We start from the raw sequence: 16,675 nt of genomic DNA, 5'->3' as shown, positions 1-16,675 counted from the left end.
GATATGCATGTTATTGGAAAGCTGGCGAAAAATTAATAACTTTTCATTTAGAAATCGCGTGATTTCGATGAACGGATTAAAACATATGGCCAACTGAATTATGTTTAACGTTAATTGAAATTGCTTTTGAATCTGCAATTAATTTTTAAACAACTTGTTTATAAGATTGATAAATTGAATTTTTCAAATATTACTAATCGAGTAAAGGAATTTCTATATAAGGCACGTCTCGTCTTGTTGAACAATTGTCAAAGTTGACTGTCTTATCATGTTTTAAAACTTTATAAACACTATAATTTGATTTTACAAGTATTGGAAAACTAGGTGAAATAATAAAATACTTTCGATTGTCATGATAATTCAAATATAATATAGCTCCTGAAATAAATAATATTTTGAGTTTGATAAACTATAAATTCGTTCAATTATCAAGACTTATACAATGTTAATAAACATGTATAGATTTAAAGATCATATTTGGTTAGGTTGACATTTGAGATGACTTTTGTTAACTTTTGTATGACGGTCTCGAGCATTAGGATTGTGATACACTTTGACCTGACCTAGCTTGTTAAACATCTATTGACCAACATATATTCTCTAGGTTGAGATCTATGGTTACTTTGCATTCCGAGTTTCGGTCACATTTCGGTGAATGACCTTATGTGCTGCTAAGGTGAGTTTATAGATTCCCTTTTTAAATGCTTTAAATATTTTTAGGCTGAGAATACATGCACTTTATTTTATATGCAATGGACACAAGTAAGTACATACTAAATTCTACACCGAGTTTGAACCAAAAATCCCTTAGTTTTGGTAACTAGTAACTGCCAGTTATAAGAACTGGTGGGCGCGAGTAGTTGTATATGGATCCATAGAGCTTGACATCCCCGTCTGTTCCAGGTATAGAAACCCTAGCCTGAACTATAAAACACACGTATGCTATTTGAGGTTAGTACACGTTGGATTGCGTGTATTGTACATGTTGATTGCATGTATGTTAAAACATGGGTACTTATTATATAGAAGTTAAAGTTTAGTTACCAGGGTGCTCAATCTTGTAGAATATTTTGATAAACGTTTCTGGATGAAACAACTGAAATCTTGTGATCCACCCTTATATACGGATTGTGCGCAACATTAAAACTATGAACTCACCAATCTTTGTGTTGACACTTGAAAGCATGTTTATTCTTAGGTTCCTAGAAGTCTTCCGCTGTTTGCTTATATATGATACAAGCTATGTGCATGGAGTCATACATACTTTATTTGAGAAAACGTTGCATTCACAAAATCATCACCATGTATCTTATTTTTGACTGCATTATCAACGGATGTAGTATTGTAAACTATTAATTACGGTGATTGTCTATATGTAGAAATCATCAAACGTCAAAAACCTTGGAATTTGATATTCAATTATGGTGTGCCTTTTCAAAAGAATGCAATGTTTACAAAATGTATCATGTAGAGGTCAGTACCTCACTGTGAAATCGATGAATGATGTATTCGTCCAAAGGGATTTGGAAGGATCATCACAAATCATATAAATATTACGAATTCGGAAATCAACATATACAAAATCGATACAAACATAATTAGAAACTAGTTTAGTCAACAAATACAATAACATGCGAATTGTCGTATTTGACAACTCATTAAACGCTACTTCGTATTATTTATTACTATATATTTTCATTAAACAATTTCATTGGTACTTTGTAACTTAATAACAAATACTCGTTAGCTTTACAGAATTCAATTTTAGCTAACGAGTCCTCTAAGGACATACGATAAGGATGATTTAAAACGCTTAAAATATCCAATTATAACTTAAAATACATTTATTAACCTCATTCATTTCTATTTATAAACAAATATTAATTACACATTACATTAATTTGAGAAATTTAGACTTCATCAATTGTGCTTATCATGTGCTTTAGGACACTCGTTAAGCTTTACAGAATTCGTATTTCTTTTAACATATGTCAACTAGACCATTTATCTATCGTTTGTCAACCATGATCCCTTCATTTGTCAACTAGCCCATTTGTAACATGTGTATGTGTACTAAATATAATTTAAAAGGAAAAAAATCAATATGAATAATAAGGTTTAATGAGTTGTCAGAAACAGCAAATTTCCATTCTCATAATTGTAACCATCTCCAAATTCCATTAATTTCATCAGAACTCCATCCATCCGTTCATACAAATCACTAATCACAAAAAACCTATCGACCACTATACACACACTCTCATAAAAATAAAAAAAACAACTTGATCCTGATATAATTCCATGTCATCACCACCACCTACAGCACCACCAGAACACGTGGACCAATCACAATCGCCTCTCCCTCCGCCACCTGGATACGGCGTCACCGGAATCCTTCGACGTTGGAGACATGAAGACTCATTCAAACGAATATCACTCGCTTTACGAGCTTTCGGTTTTTTGTTCTCCGTACTTGCATTTATCATTATGGCTAGTAATAAACATGGCCGTGGTAGAAATTTCGATGAATACGAAGAATACAGGTTCAATTTTATTTATACAAATAATTTTTATATTTTTATTTCATTCATTGATTGAATTATGAATTTGATTATTTGTGTTTATAGGTATGCTTTAGCGATTGCGATATTATCTACGTTGTATACTGGATTGCAGTCATGGAGACAGATTCATGAAATGTCAACCGGAAAAGCGATAATTTCTGGACGGAATTTGGCGTTGATTGATTTCTTTGGTGATCAGGTTTGTATAAAGTCCCTTTTTTTTTTTTTTTTTTTTTTTTTTTTTTGAAATGCATGTTAGTTTTCATCGCACGGTTAGTGGTTAGATCGCATCGCATCGCACTTTCCAGGAGGAAACCGCCACCATCCAAACGGGCAGGTGGGGAAAACTCCCTGGTGAGACTCGAACCCGGGTCTCCTCGAAAACCATGCAAGCATTGTATAAAGTCCCTTTTTTAATACTCCATTGATAATTGATATTGATATGGTTGCCAGGGTGTATGTATACACTTTACTTTAGTGGTTACGTGTTTATTGTGATTTTTCCAATTACAGAGCATTTGCATTAAACGTGTTTGAAATGAAAGCAGCTAAATAAGTTCTATAATAAATACTGAAATAAACGGATAATATTCTAAGGCTTTCTAGATGCTTAAAATCTTTCACCTTTTGCATCAGTCACCTGTTATAATAGTGATTTTATATTAATTATTATAAATTTTGTTTATTTGATATTTCATCCGGTTGAATAAATCTCAAAGTACTCGGATATTACATTTTTTACAGACTCCTTTTATTTAGTTTTAATATTAATATTATCTATATATTTAATAGACAAAACAATGTAGCATTATTCACCAATAGTAATCAGGGGTATTTTCGTCATTTCATTTTTTTTTGTCTCCAACGATAAAAGAAGCAACTTTCGTAAAAGAACCAACCCTTCAATGTTACCAAAAGATGTCGAAAAAAATTCTTTTTTACAAAAAAATCAACTAACATTTTTTTTTCCTTCTTTACTTCCTCAACGATAAAAGAGGCAACTTTCATAAAAAGAATAACCCTTCAAGGCAACCAAAAGATGTCGAAAAACATTCTTTTTTACAAAATAGATCACCTAAATTTAAAAAAAAAAAAAAACGAACGCTAAAAGAAGCAACTTTCACAAAAGGGACAACCCTTCAATGTTAGATGTCGAAATTTTTTTTTTTTACAAAATAGATCAAGACTTTTTTTTAAACTCGCATTCAAAACGGAGCCCCCGACGCGAAGCGAGTGCTCCACAACTAGATAATATTAATATGTATATTTATACCAGTTAGATATGATAGACTTTAGGAGTGTTATTTATTCGGTTTTAAGCTGTTAAATTCTAAAACAAAATCAAATAAAACCAACCAAATAAGGTTATTGTTACCATTCTCCATAAAGCAGGTAAAATAGTCTAATTAGACATGATGATAAGCTGGTATATTCGGAAAATGACTGTTTGTTTTACAAACTCAAAAATCAACTATCAAATGGTCCATCTTGCAAGACCAACAAAGTACTAATCATGTGCCTACAGGGGTGGAAATGACATGGAGCAAATGGGGTCACCCGACGCCAGTGAAATTTTTTTTTAGTGAAAAAAATTTAGATTTTTTCGTTTCGAACCCAGTGAAATTTTGTTTGGCTAAAGGTCTTCATATTTTGTCCCCAAAGTCTCAAGATTTTGCCCCAAATACTTCAATGTTTGTTCAAAAGCCTTCAAATTTTGCACAAAAACCTTCAAATTTTGCAAAAAAACTTCAAATTTTGCCTAAAAACCTTCGTATTTTGTCAAAAAAAAAAAAAAAAATTTGCTACGCTTTTAAAAAAATTTCGCCCCCAGTGAAAAAAGTGTCTATTTCCGCCACTGTGTGCCTATCATTATAATACAAACCTTCGACATCCATGTGGATTTATTTAGTTATATAAGAATCATGAAGATTATCAAGTTTAGAAATTAATTACAGATTAAATGTTAGAAATCGGGTATGAATTGACTGCCGGATTCGTTCTTGAATCGTGTAATCACTATCTCTATAAAGTATTTCGACCCAACGATTGCCACGGTTGCACGAAATCTTTACAGGGATCAAACAAGAACGCAATCAGTGTTTTGGGCAACGAAATCACTGATCAAATTGTTAGAGAATATGTGTGTGTTTCTGTTGGTTTTTATGAATGCAGAATGAATGAACAAAGACGTTCATAAACTGTTTATAGGAAAACAGTTAAACCGAAAGGGTGTAACCCTTCAGTTTTGGCGGGAAAATCGGTTATACCAAAAGGCATACCTGTTCGCTGACACTTATTCGAACGCAACTTTTCTAGTTAACGAATAGTGCAATTTCTGTTGAGGTTTCGGAGCGCTGCCCCGAGCCCCGCGAGGGGCGCTGCCCCCTCGACCCCTGCCCGCTCACCTGGGAGCGGGACCCCAGCCAGGGGCGCTACCCCTTGGACCCCGCCAGGGGCGCTGCCCCTTGGACCCCGCAAGGGGGCGCAGCCCCCCTTGACCCCCGCATTTTACGCGACAGTTAGTAGCCAACTCTTACGGGCGTGTACTCCACACTCTCCGAACCCGTTGGTAAGTATAGCTAGCTAACACCTGCATTCAAGTAAATCGCAACTAACTAAAATGTACGTTGGATGACACTAAAATCACCAACATTAAATGATAGAATTTATGTTGTTTTTCTTTTTAATTGAAAGACAAGTTGCCGGCATCACAAAGAGGGGACTTAACCATCTTCGCGATCATTTGTCACGCACACACGCACGCACTTTCGGGAGGAAACCCGAATCGCATTGTTGGAACATGATCCTTAAACCATCCCAAGGGGCAGGCGGACCGGGTTTCAAACCTGAATGAATCCGGGATAAAAACCCCCTCAGATTCAATCTGGAGCTTCATATTTCAAGCAGCTTCGCGATTATTTACCACGCACGCACACACTTTCGGGAGGAAACCCGAATCGCATTGCATGAACCTGATTCTTAAACCATCCTGAGGGCAGGCTGACGGGGTTTCAATCCTGAATGGATCCGAGATAAAACCCCCCTCAGGGTCAATCTGGAGCTCCATATTTCAAGCAGATTAATTAAGAGAGTGAGCGACACTCGAATTCATGACCTCAACCTTAGCCCCAAACACAAAAAATGAGGATATCACTCGGCTAGAAGCGCGATGATTATATGTTGCTTTTTACAAATACGTAGTAATTTTTTATATCATCACTTTTCTTAGAAGTTTGTATTATAAAATTGATATTGCTTCAAATAAATACTACTAGTAACTTTTTGCTTAAGAATGATCTAATTGACCCATTCTTTGCCATTTTATATAAACTATAAAAAATTTTTTGGTTCAATATTATATTTAGGGGGACAGTTGGGTATTCGAAAGTTTATTGCTGTCAAAGCTTCGTTGGAAGCTTCTAATGATTGTGACACACTAAACGACGTGATAAATTGTTCTTACAAATGAACTATTACTAACTTTTTATAACCTAACCTCTACATCTATCGTGTTTGTCCATTTAGTTGTAGTTTAACATTGTGCTACTTGCAGTACTTCTATTTCAAACTATATTTACAACTGGTACCTTCTTTTATTCTATGTAGCATTTTATTCTCAACCTTTGTGACAATACACCATTGTTTAGCTTTGGTAGTTTTAATAACCAGTTATGGTTTAAATGCATCTTGCAGATTACAGCATACTTGTTGATATCAGCAGCATCATCCGCGGTGCCAATGACAAACAGAATCAGAGAAGGAGCCGATAACACCTTTACAGACGCTACAGCTGCATGCATTAGTATGGAGTTTTTAGCGTTTTTTATTCTTGGGTTGTCAGCTATGTTATCTGGGTACAAACTAGTCAAACAAAGCTCGTTTTAATCGAATTGAACCTCATTTTGTGTGTCTTTGTTTTCTAATTTAAAGCACATTCTTTTCCAGATCTTTGAACCATTCAATTTGTATATAGCATAGGTCACCTCTCACATGTAAATCATACACATTGAACCATTTTGGTTATGCAATTTATAATGTGTTATAACATTATTGTTTTAACTTTTGCACTTCTGTATTGTGAAAAAACAATGTACATAACTACAAATACTATCACAAGCTGTTGTAAACAATAATATTGTATAAAGTTGCAAACTTTGATATTGTACAAACAAGAACTAAATTTCCTACTAGTCAAAAAAGTTTAATAGCACTCATCTTTTTTATGACACATCTAACTTCAAAGAACAAAGTTTTATTTCATATTACAAAAGAATTACCAAAAGGTTACATTGTACTATACTACTATCTATGATACAACATTTTAAAGTCACCCCACCCCCTTTGCAAACACCTAAAATTTCCTACTAAAAAGCCCCCTTTAAATTAGTGCCCAAAGTGATTGATTTTTGATTACTTCTTACTTTATCTTTTCTTGATTCTTGATCTTAATCTAACTTAAAAAGGAGCCATAAAACAAATCATCTTCAGGTTCTGCCTTCGCACTCGATAATGACTCGTCCTTTTCACGGTTTTGACTCATGTAAGAATTATCAGATACCGCATAGTTTCCAGATTTCTGCAGCATTTGCAGAGTGTATGGAGGTTGACTACCGTTATTGGTCAACCCCGCCGTGTTTTGAATTTTACTTGAGTAATTTGCTGATGGCCTAATAGCCATGAGTCCATAATTGTTATTTGTGTTACTATTGTTGGTTGTTGGTGGTCGATTAATGGCGTAACTCCCACTACCCCGGGGTGCAGGCACGTCATGGTTGTGTTTCCCTTCGTAGGTTGTGATCACAGCTCGTAAATCATGTGATGCTCGTTCAACGTGTTTTCTTACAGGGCACCCTACGAATGTGCACTTGTAGTAACTCCTGTAAATAGTAATAAAGACTCCATGTTAGACAACTAACTAATACAATAATTTGATTGATCATTAACGCATTTTCTAGTGTTTGTTTACTGCTTTCGAGCCTTATCGTTCTGTTTTGTTTGTATGGGTTTTAGGTTCCTGCATTATTCGATGAAGGTTTCCTAGTTTTTATAGTATTCATTATTTTTGCCAAAAAAAATAAAAAAAAACACAGATTTTTCATATAACAGTAGTAAGTATAACATGTTTTTATATATGAAACAACTTTTTTATGAAAGTTTTTTGTAAATGTTGTACCTTGGATTTGGGTTGCCTTTAACTACTTTTTGTCCATATTTCCTCCATCTATAACCATCATCAAGAATATCAATATCACTTGTCGTTTGAACCACAATTCTCGGTTCACGAACTGTTCTGTTACCGGGACCCGAAATAGCTTCGCTCTCAGTTTCTCCTTTCCTAAAACAGCCATTTAAAAGTTAGCAAAAAGCGCGATTATTCGCATCTACGCAATCATACTCACACTTGAATTCTAATCACTCTTACCATCTTTTTGCTTCGGGCTCGTTATCATGGTCATCACCCGATTTACTCATCGACGATGCTTGCTCAAAATCATCCTCTCCAAATGAAGCAGAAGAATCAAAATGATTGTTCTCGATTGGGGCTTCGATGTAATTGTTCGAAGATGATTTTTTGGGATTTTGAGGCTTGTCATGAGTATGATTTCCTTTGTAAACAATCTGTGTTATTTGTCCTTCTAAGTTTCTTTCCACTTTCTTCTTTGTTGGGCAGTTAGGGAACGTACATTTGTAATAACTTCGAGGGTTTTCGCTACCTTTGACTTGCTTTTGACCATATTTTCTCCAATTGTAACCATCTTCTAACTTTGTTTGATCTCTAGTAGCTTGAGATTGATCTGACATATATTGAGTTTGAACAACTTGTAATGAATCTGATTTTGGTTTATTGATTTCTGACATGAAATCATCTTGTTTAGTCAAACTCCATTCTTGTGGTTGACTTTTCACTTGTTCTACCTGTTTCATATAATAAGATCACATTTAGTCACAATTGGGCTTTCTTCATATCATGTCAATCACAATTCAGTAGCAAAATTGTCTACTATCTAACATAACTGTTTATGTGCATACATATATATCTTATAAGGAAGTATATTAATAATATCTTGAAATCTTGATCTTAAGTTAACAAGTAACCCAAATACAATGATTATTTCAAAAGAAATAGAAATCAAGATGGTAACTTATTAAATATGAGTAGGTAAGTGAATGAAAACATCTTTATGGAGATAAAAATTAAAAACAGAGAAGGTAGCATACCATCTTGTTAGTAGAGATAGAAGAAACAGGCCTTGTTTGTGGTTGAAATGAGAAATTAGTATACTTTCTTTCTTCATCTTTATAATCCAAACCAGGAAAGTTTCCAGTAGTTGGAGATGGAACAATCTGCACCAAAGAAAACAAAAAACACCCATCAACTAAAAATCCAAAACCCATCAATAAAAATCAAAACTTTATATAAAAAGGTCAAAAAAATTACACTAGAATTGAATGGGAAGAAAGGTGAGTCCAAGAACTGATTTTGGTTCAAACCAGTTGGTGTAGTAAGTAAAGAAGATGGTGAAAATGGTGTTGCTGGTAGTTTTGGACTTTCAATACCACCAGTTGCACCATTGTTGCCATTAAAGAAGCCCCAACTTGTATTTGTATCTTCACTATTATTATTAGAAGCAATAAGATCACTAAAAGATGTTGAAAAAGAAAATGATGGATGATACTGTGAAGTTGTAGTTGAACTATTCAAGCTGCCACCAGAAGAAGCCATGAGAATTTTGAGTATAAAATATTGAGATTCTGTTTGATATTGTTTGAATAATCAAAGTTTGTTTGATGTTTGAGTTGATTGATATGATTATTTGTATTGTCTTTTATGGAATTTGAAAACTGATGGAGTATATGAGATGGTTTGGTGTCAAGTTCTGGGAAGGTAAAGAAGGAAAATTTTGAAGTTTGACCGTGGAAAATATTTTGGTCAAAGCTTGTGGGTTTGACTTAGACATGGCGGCTAAAGTAGAATGAGTAAAATGGAAGAAATAACCCCTTATCTATTTTGAGTTTTGTGTTTATGGAGCTTGGTTATTTAAGATTGGTACAAATGAATCCTGAGTTGTGTAGACTGAGAAGTGTTTAGTATGAAAAAGCAAAATAAAATGGAATTTCACACACTTTCAACTTAGCTATGATTGCTAATTTACTTCATGTTGTAAGGAATATTGGATTCCTTTGTTTATAGTGTTCATCAAACAAATACAGAAGATAGTACAAATATGAAATGAGTCAATGACTGAATGCTATAGTTAGTATTAAATGAAAGGAATAATTTTATTCACCTTTAAAACTGAACGTCTTGTTAGCTATGGTGCTATGACTCATACCACCTCATTATTTATAAGATCTTTGTAATTTTAGTATTTCCCATGTAGAAAATATGTATACAAAACTGAAACAAGTAAACATATTAACACGATCAAACCATAAACCTTTTTGAATTGAGACTTGTGTTTGACATCGACACAATTCCTTTAAACATGATTAATTAACACCCGCGTATGTGTGGGAGTTAAACACATGACACACTAGATCCTAACATGGTTTGAAGTCAAAACCTTATGTACAACTCAAAATTTAGCTCTTTGGCAATATGGGAAGTGGGAACGAGACCCATAAATGTATGCACCAAACAAGCAACTTTGAGATATGATATCTCATTCATCATTAATAAGTTTAGACACACCTTAGCTCGTTTTATAGCCTTCGTCAAGGAATAAATAACTCACTAAATAGTTATTATTATATATCACTTGATTGTATATTAATTTGTGTCCAAATTTTGGTGAAACACACTTTCTGACCATTTTTTTCGAGCAATAAACTCACAATTGAGGATCAACACTATAACAGGAAAGTGAATGCATACAATGCATTGGAACATTGCTTATACGTCCAGAAGAAGAAGCCGAAAAGCAATTATATGCCTCCAGAGGTGTCGAAGAATGCAGAGTACGCAGTTGATGACTCTACAAAATGGCTCAATAGCCTCAAGGTGTTGGTGTATTGGTAATCACCTGAATTCCCATAAGGGAGGTCAGGGGTTCGATCCCCATGAGCTGCAAAATATTTCCCTTGAGGTTACCCGCCCATTTCATGGGCCTCGGAGGTTGCGGACGTCTTGCGTTCGAGCCTCACACCCGAGAGGTTTTTACCACACGCAATGCCCGTATAGATCCGCCGTGGGGGTTTCCTTCTGAGGGGCGGTAGGACTGTAATGTTTGTCCCAGGAAATGATCGGGTGAATAGATTTCGACATCGCGTTCCGTTTCCCATCAGCGACTCCTGACCGCCGTTTAAAAAAATGGCCAAGGAGTACATGGAGTTCATCTTCAAGCTTTCATCATCAAACTAATATGCTAGTTTTAACTATAATGTCGGTTTTGCTCTTACTGAAAGTGCTATCATCATCAACCCAGAGAATTGTACTGAAACAGATGTGAATGTACTTACTATGAACAGATGTTGACCATTGTTTATTTATTCAAGAAATTAGTTGATAGAGCTACACTGCATCCATAAGTTTGGTTTTGCTCCTAATGAAAGTGCTATCCTAACCCTAATCAACCCAGTGAAGCAATGATTTCGTCAACGGTGCATAGTTTCCCAAACTGTAAAGTTATGCTTGTTACAATTCCAGATATATTGTCGATAACCCTTTTCTCTTCGAATCTTAGCTTATTTTATCTGATACACAGGTGTTATTTGACCAGCTTAGTTACATCCAATCTTATAGCAAAGAAAAAAATTGGAATAATGCACATTATACAACACAACTGATAAAATACAATAAACATTTGTCAGATTTGTACAGTGTATTGTGTCGTCAACATGGAGAAGAAACCATAATTGTTTAGCATGCATTATACACGTACATGACAAAAAACAGATTCTAGAATTAGGAACCCTTAAGGCATCATATGCTTTTATGCATACCTGATACCTCTTATGGTTGATCCAAGCCCCCTACTTTATTCTAAAATGGTGCTACACACTAACTAATACTTCACCATGTGTTACACTATAAAAAACTTAGAACATATACACCTTACACACCTTCAAGATTTTTTCAAGACACTTTTTTAAAGTACTGAATGAAGATGAGACACAACACACAATCAAAATTACACCTATTCAATGTCCTCTGCTTGTAATTTCCAACATTTTGGATCCAATTCAGCCTGAAAAACTTTATCTCGCCAATGAAAAACGCAACCACGAGCTTCTAAGTGCTCAAGAACTAATCTGGGCAGCAATGTTCTAAACAAAGATTGAAGCTTTACTTTAGATAAGCCTCCACATCCCAACAATGCAGCCGCAAGTCCACTTGGGCTTAAACCGTCCATGTGAAGAATCGTCATACTCTGCAAACACCCGAGGCTAGCCAGGTATAGCAACCCAACATCCGTCACACAAGTATAAGACAAATTTATCTGTAATAAACACCAAAAAAGATAAGTACTTAAACCAAATATGCAATAATTCATTAGAAACACAAGGGTTGGGTAAAATGTCAATAGGGCGTCTCATTAATTTATAAGTTCAGTTCGAGATATAAAAATGAGCACTTATAAATGTTGAATATTATTCAGTACATATAAAAAGATAATACTATTAAAAAGTTATCATTATATATAGCAAAACAAGTTATCATTGTTTCCGAGATCTCTCGCTGTAAGTTCTTTTTGCTACTTTGACCATGTATATAAAAAAGGGTTTTTTTAATTTTTTTTGGGCCCTCTCAAAATTTCGATTGCCTATCTTGCGCCCTCTAAGACGCTCTAAGACGCCCTTGATGGTCAAAAATGTTACTGTCAAAATACGCAATTCTTGAAACACAACGGTTGGGTAACTGTTTACCTGTCTAAGGTTTTGCGAAAATTGAGCGAGTGGAATCATGCCCGAGTCATCCACATTAAGACATTTTTTAATGTCTAGCTTTGTGAGTTGTTTGCATCTAACGGCAATCGCTTTTATTCCTAAAGATGTAATAAGAGGACACCCTCGGCTTTCAAGAGTGTTCAACTTTAAACAATTTGACAACGAGATCAACGAGCTATCGGTGATATCCTCACAGTAAGAAACATTGATAACTTCAAGTTTACTGCAACCATGAGCAATTGCTGAAATGCACTTATCTGTTATTCCAGTTGATCTGAAAAAACAACATAAACATGATCACAAACCATAGACAAAGCATAAAAGTACATGTTTTTATTGTGAGAATATCAAAAGTAAATGTTTTTATTGCTAACCTGTATAAATCAAGCTCGATAAGTTTCGGGCATCCATTTCCAATAACAATAAGCCCTTCATCTGTTACATTCAGACATATTCCAAGCTTCAAGATAGAGAGTTCAGAGCATCTTGAAATTGACTTTAGACCTGCACAAACATGCATGCTCCATTAACAATTTCTTGTCCTATGTTGTAATCATTTTAAAAAATAAAATAAATAAATAACATTTTTGGGGAAAATGATCATACCTTTGTCATCAACATCATTATCAGTAATATCAAGCTCTTGAAGAAAATGACAATATTGCCCTATCAAAACAAAAGCTTCGGAAGGAACAAGGGTACACGACTCCATCTTGAGAGAAACGAGGGACCCACACGATTTTGTAATGTGAGCAATCGAAGTTTGAGTTATTTTTCTACAACATGTGATGTCTAACTTTTGCAAATCAGTGTGTTTCATGACAATAGATGAAAGCCCGTCATCTGTTACGCCTAAACACTTACTTAGGCTCAACTCTTTAAGCGATACACACGAGTTTGCAATCCCCTTGAGTCCCGAACATGTAACCTGGCAACCATCTAACCGGATTTTTTGAATTTGTGAAAGCTTTTGTAAACTTTCAGAAACAGCAAGAGTTACCTGAATCATTTCATGTATTTATATTAGTGAAATTGTCAAAAATGGCTTACTGTAACACAAACAAAAGGGGGAAAAAAGAATTATTAAACTATAAGTTTAAGGTTTGCTCAAAGTCTGATTGTGAGCTCCATTAGGGTTAAGTTAGGCTTTTAGGATTTCTATGTAGTCTATTAATATTGTATGAATAATATTTGGATTTCATTGTTCAACATGGTATCAGAGCGGCGGCCGCCATGTGCCGCCGTCTCTGTACCGACCCATCAACTCTATTATACATCTGATACTAACATAAAAAAAAAAAAAAAACACTCTAAAAACCTAACGGACCCAAGCCCACAATTATAGTCTAATAAAAATTATGTGGACGAGAATTGACATAATCGATTTATTACAACAACAAACTCTTGCTTTGTTTAGGGATGAAGTACCTAATTAACTAATGATGCAGCATTTTAAAGTGAAGTTATACAACTTAAAAATTCTAAGAATATTACTTCTTGAAAAGTTTATTTATTGGTTGCTTCTGTTTCTTCTTTACAAGTCACTTCACACGATGAACAAAAATTATAGGAAAACAATTGCCAATTTGACCTCCTCGTTAAATCGTTCTTTGGAATTAAAAATCAAAGATCAAAACTTTTTTATTCATGGAACATAATTACTCGATCAGTGTGAATACAACAACAAAATAGCTAATTATTATGTGACTTACAAGTGGCCCGTATGCTAAGTTAAGGTTCTGAAGACAACTTGTGCTGCTTGTTAGTGAAGAAACTCCCACATGAGTAACATTCTCGCAACATGACATATTCAACGTCTGTCAAAAGCATAAACAACAACCACTTAGACATTTAGTTTCTTTGAAACGTTTCGAAATAGAAAGTAACTTTACGATGGCTTCAAGAACGAAAAAATATACCTTAAGTGACTTCCACCCTTGTTTTAGGGATGCAAGGCTATCATCATTGATCCCACAACATCCTTCTAATACCAAATCCTCAAGATATTTCAAATTCAAAAGTGAAGGCAAACATTTGTCTGTGATCTGCAAAAGATTATCGCAAACAAGAAGAAGAATTAGAATTTAATCCAATACTGTATTAAAGAACCAAATATCATATCTTACAATACGAAAATTTTCTGATTTTCTAATCGCGGGTCCCACATATGTTCTTCCGTCACGAATGTGGGACCCAACTCACGAATTTTCTTTTTCTTCTTCCACCATATGTGAAAGGGGATGATTCTCACACACTGTTTTTTGATCCTCACACACCAATTTACTTGAACTCCTCCCTAATAATAGGGTAAAAGGGTGTGTGAGGATCAAAAAACAGTGTGTGAGAATCATCCCCCATATGTGAATCCACTTTTTTCATATATATATATATATATATATATATATATATATATATATATATATATATATATATATATATATATATATATATATTTTTAAACTCTTCAATAGCCATTTTATAAACAAACAAATATCGATAACGATATGACCGACAAACATACGACTGAATAAGCATAAACAGTAGAAACATTTTACAAATAAGTCGTTACAATCGCTTGTCTTGATATTTTAACTTAAATAAAATCACCATAATTAACACATTTTTTAATTAAAACTATAACAAGTATCTTAAAGGTGTATAAACGCTCATAACTCCTGGCTTCCCCACAAATGGAGCAGCTAACACTCTCAAAAATTGACTTCCAAACAACACTTCGAAACTTAACTGTAATATTTCAAGTTTAATATAAATTACTTCGATTTTTAAACTGCAACATAGTTAAATTATTAGTTCCATAAAGGGAGTATATCATTGACAAATGAAACAGTTATCATTGATTTTTGAAGTTAAAACAAGCTAGGTTAAAACAGAAAGAAAATATGAGTATAACTTCAAAATAGTACTAGGCAAAAGTGCTCAACATAATAAGATAACAAAGACATCAAACAAGTGATAACCAAATAAGATCAAAAATCAATTAATGATAGTATATAATTACTAAAAATAGAAAACAGAAATATAAGGCAACTATTAGTATACCAGCAAGTGAGAAAGATCCAGGCTTCTAATCTGCTTACACTTAACACCAATCAAAGCCACACCTAAATCACTAATACCCAAACACCATTTCAAATTCAAAACCTTTAATTTCAAACATCCAACTGCAATACACCCAATTCCAATATCACTTAAACCCTTACATCTACTCAAACACAACCTCTCCAAACTCGCGCAATTCGCAACGGCTGCAGCTGCCGTATCATTCAAATGCACACCATTTGACAGATTAATTTCAGTCAAATTAACACAATTTGATACCAAACTTGATAATCCCACATGGGTAAAGAACCTTGACCTAGAAAGATCAATAAAGTTCAAATTTTTACCACAAGAATTAGATATAAATGATAAATAATCATCAGTAACTTTTGGACATAAAGTAAGATCCATATGGGTTACAAATGGGTATCTTTTTAAAAGCTTTCTTAATTGATCAAGATTATGATCATTGGTTGTACGAGGAAAGGGTTTTAATGTTTTTCTATGATGAGATTCAATCAAATAAAATGATTTTGAAACTAAAGAAAATGATTTTCGATCAAATGGGTATGGTCTTAAGTAATCCAAGATTGTAAAAATGATTTCTTCAGATAAATAGTCAAAAGGGTTGATCTGGGTTTGTGTTGGGATACAAGTTTTTTGTTTCTTCATTTTTTGTTTGAATAAAAAAAATAAACAATGAAGAGATGAGATTGGGTTTTTATAATGTGAGTAACGGTTTAACAGGAAATAAAGGCTGGTTTGGTTATTGTGGCAGTTGATAACTGAGTAAAGGTTGAAGATGAAGAAAGAATGGAGGCATTGGTTGAATTACTATATTGCCCTTTTTGCATACCTTTTGATAAAATCGATAGGGTGATTTAGGTGCTTATGAAGACAATTTTGCCCTTGTCACAATTCTTTTCTTTGAGGAACCACGTGTTACCGATGGCTTTACATGTCTTCGATTTTGGACTGTTTGGTGTATTAGTGTAGGTTTATTAATGTGTAATATTCTGTTTTTTCCTCTTTCTCTAGTACTGTCAGGATAAAGAAAATATACTCCGTATTAATTAGTAAAATGAAAATGATAAACATACTAAAATAGAGAGTACATAAAATTGTAATTGTAGGCAGGATTTATTGGCGACAACAATCGTCGA

At 34.1% G+C, this 16,675-nt stretch overlaps 3 protein-coding genes across 3 annotated transcripts; 1 reads left to right on the top strand and 2 right to left on the bottom strand.

Moving 5' to 3' along the window:
* Window positions 1-2,274: 2,274 nt before the first annotated feature.
* Window positions 2,275-6,548, top strand: LOC139881826 (CASP-like protein 4B1). Its single transcript, XM_071866234.1, has 3 exons — window positions 2,275-2,543; window positions 2,628-2,763; window positions 6,258-6,548. Exons 1-3 carry the CDS (start codon window positions 2,302-2,304, stop codon window positions 6,447-6,449), a joined length of 570 nt encoding a protein of 189 aa, XP_071722335.1. The 5' UTR covers window positions 2,275-2,301; the 3' UTR covers window positions 6,450-6,548.
* Window positions 6,549-6,949: 401 nt separating this feature from the next.
* Window positions 6,950-9,377, bottom strand: LOC139881814 (probable WRKY transcription factor 26). Its single transcript, XM_071866225.1, has 5 exons — window positions 9,004-9,377; window positions 8,784-8,909; window positions 7,987-8,480; window positions 7,738-7,899; window positions 6,950-7,441 (listed from the first exon to the last, which is right to left on the bottom strand). The coding sequence occupies exons 1-5, from the start codon at window positions 9,286-9,288 to the stop codon at window positions 7,015-7,017; spliced, it is 1,494 nt and encodes a 497-aa protein (XP_071722326.1). The 5' UTR covers window positions 9,289-9,377; the 3' UTR covers window positions 6,950-7,014.
* Window positions 9,378-11,363: 1,986 nt separating this feature from the next.
* Window positions 11,364-16,184, bottom strand: LOC139881806 (F-box/LRR-repeat protein 3). The gene is made up of 7 exons (XM_071866214.1): window positions 15,513-16,184; window positions 14,372-14,497; window positions 14,165-14,269; window positions 13,059-13,452; window positions 12,827-12,956; window positions 12,432-12,726; window positions 11,364-12,004 (listed from the first exon to the last, which is right to left on the bottom strand). Exons 1-7 carry the CDS (start codon window positions 16,182-16,184, stop codon window positions 11,702-11,704), a joined length of 2,025 nt encoding a protein of 674 aa, XP_071722315.1. The 3' UTR covers window positions 11,364-11,701.
* Window positions 16,185-16,675: the final 491 nt, after the last annotated feature.

The sequence above is a fragment of the Rutidosis leptorrhynchoides genome, chromosome 1 (assembly GCF_046630445.1).
Source record: "Rutidosis leptorrhynchoides isolate AG116_Rl617_1_P2 chromosome 1, CSIRO_AGI_Rlap_v1, whole genome shotgun sequence".
Classification (NCBI taxonomy): Eukaryota; Viridiplantae; Streptophyta; class Magnoliopsida; order Asterales; family Asteraceae; genus Rutidosis; species Rutidosis leptorrhynchoides.
The sequence above is the reverse complement of the archived record's forward strand: the minus strand, read 5'-3'. Positions and strand labels throughout refer to the sequence as shown.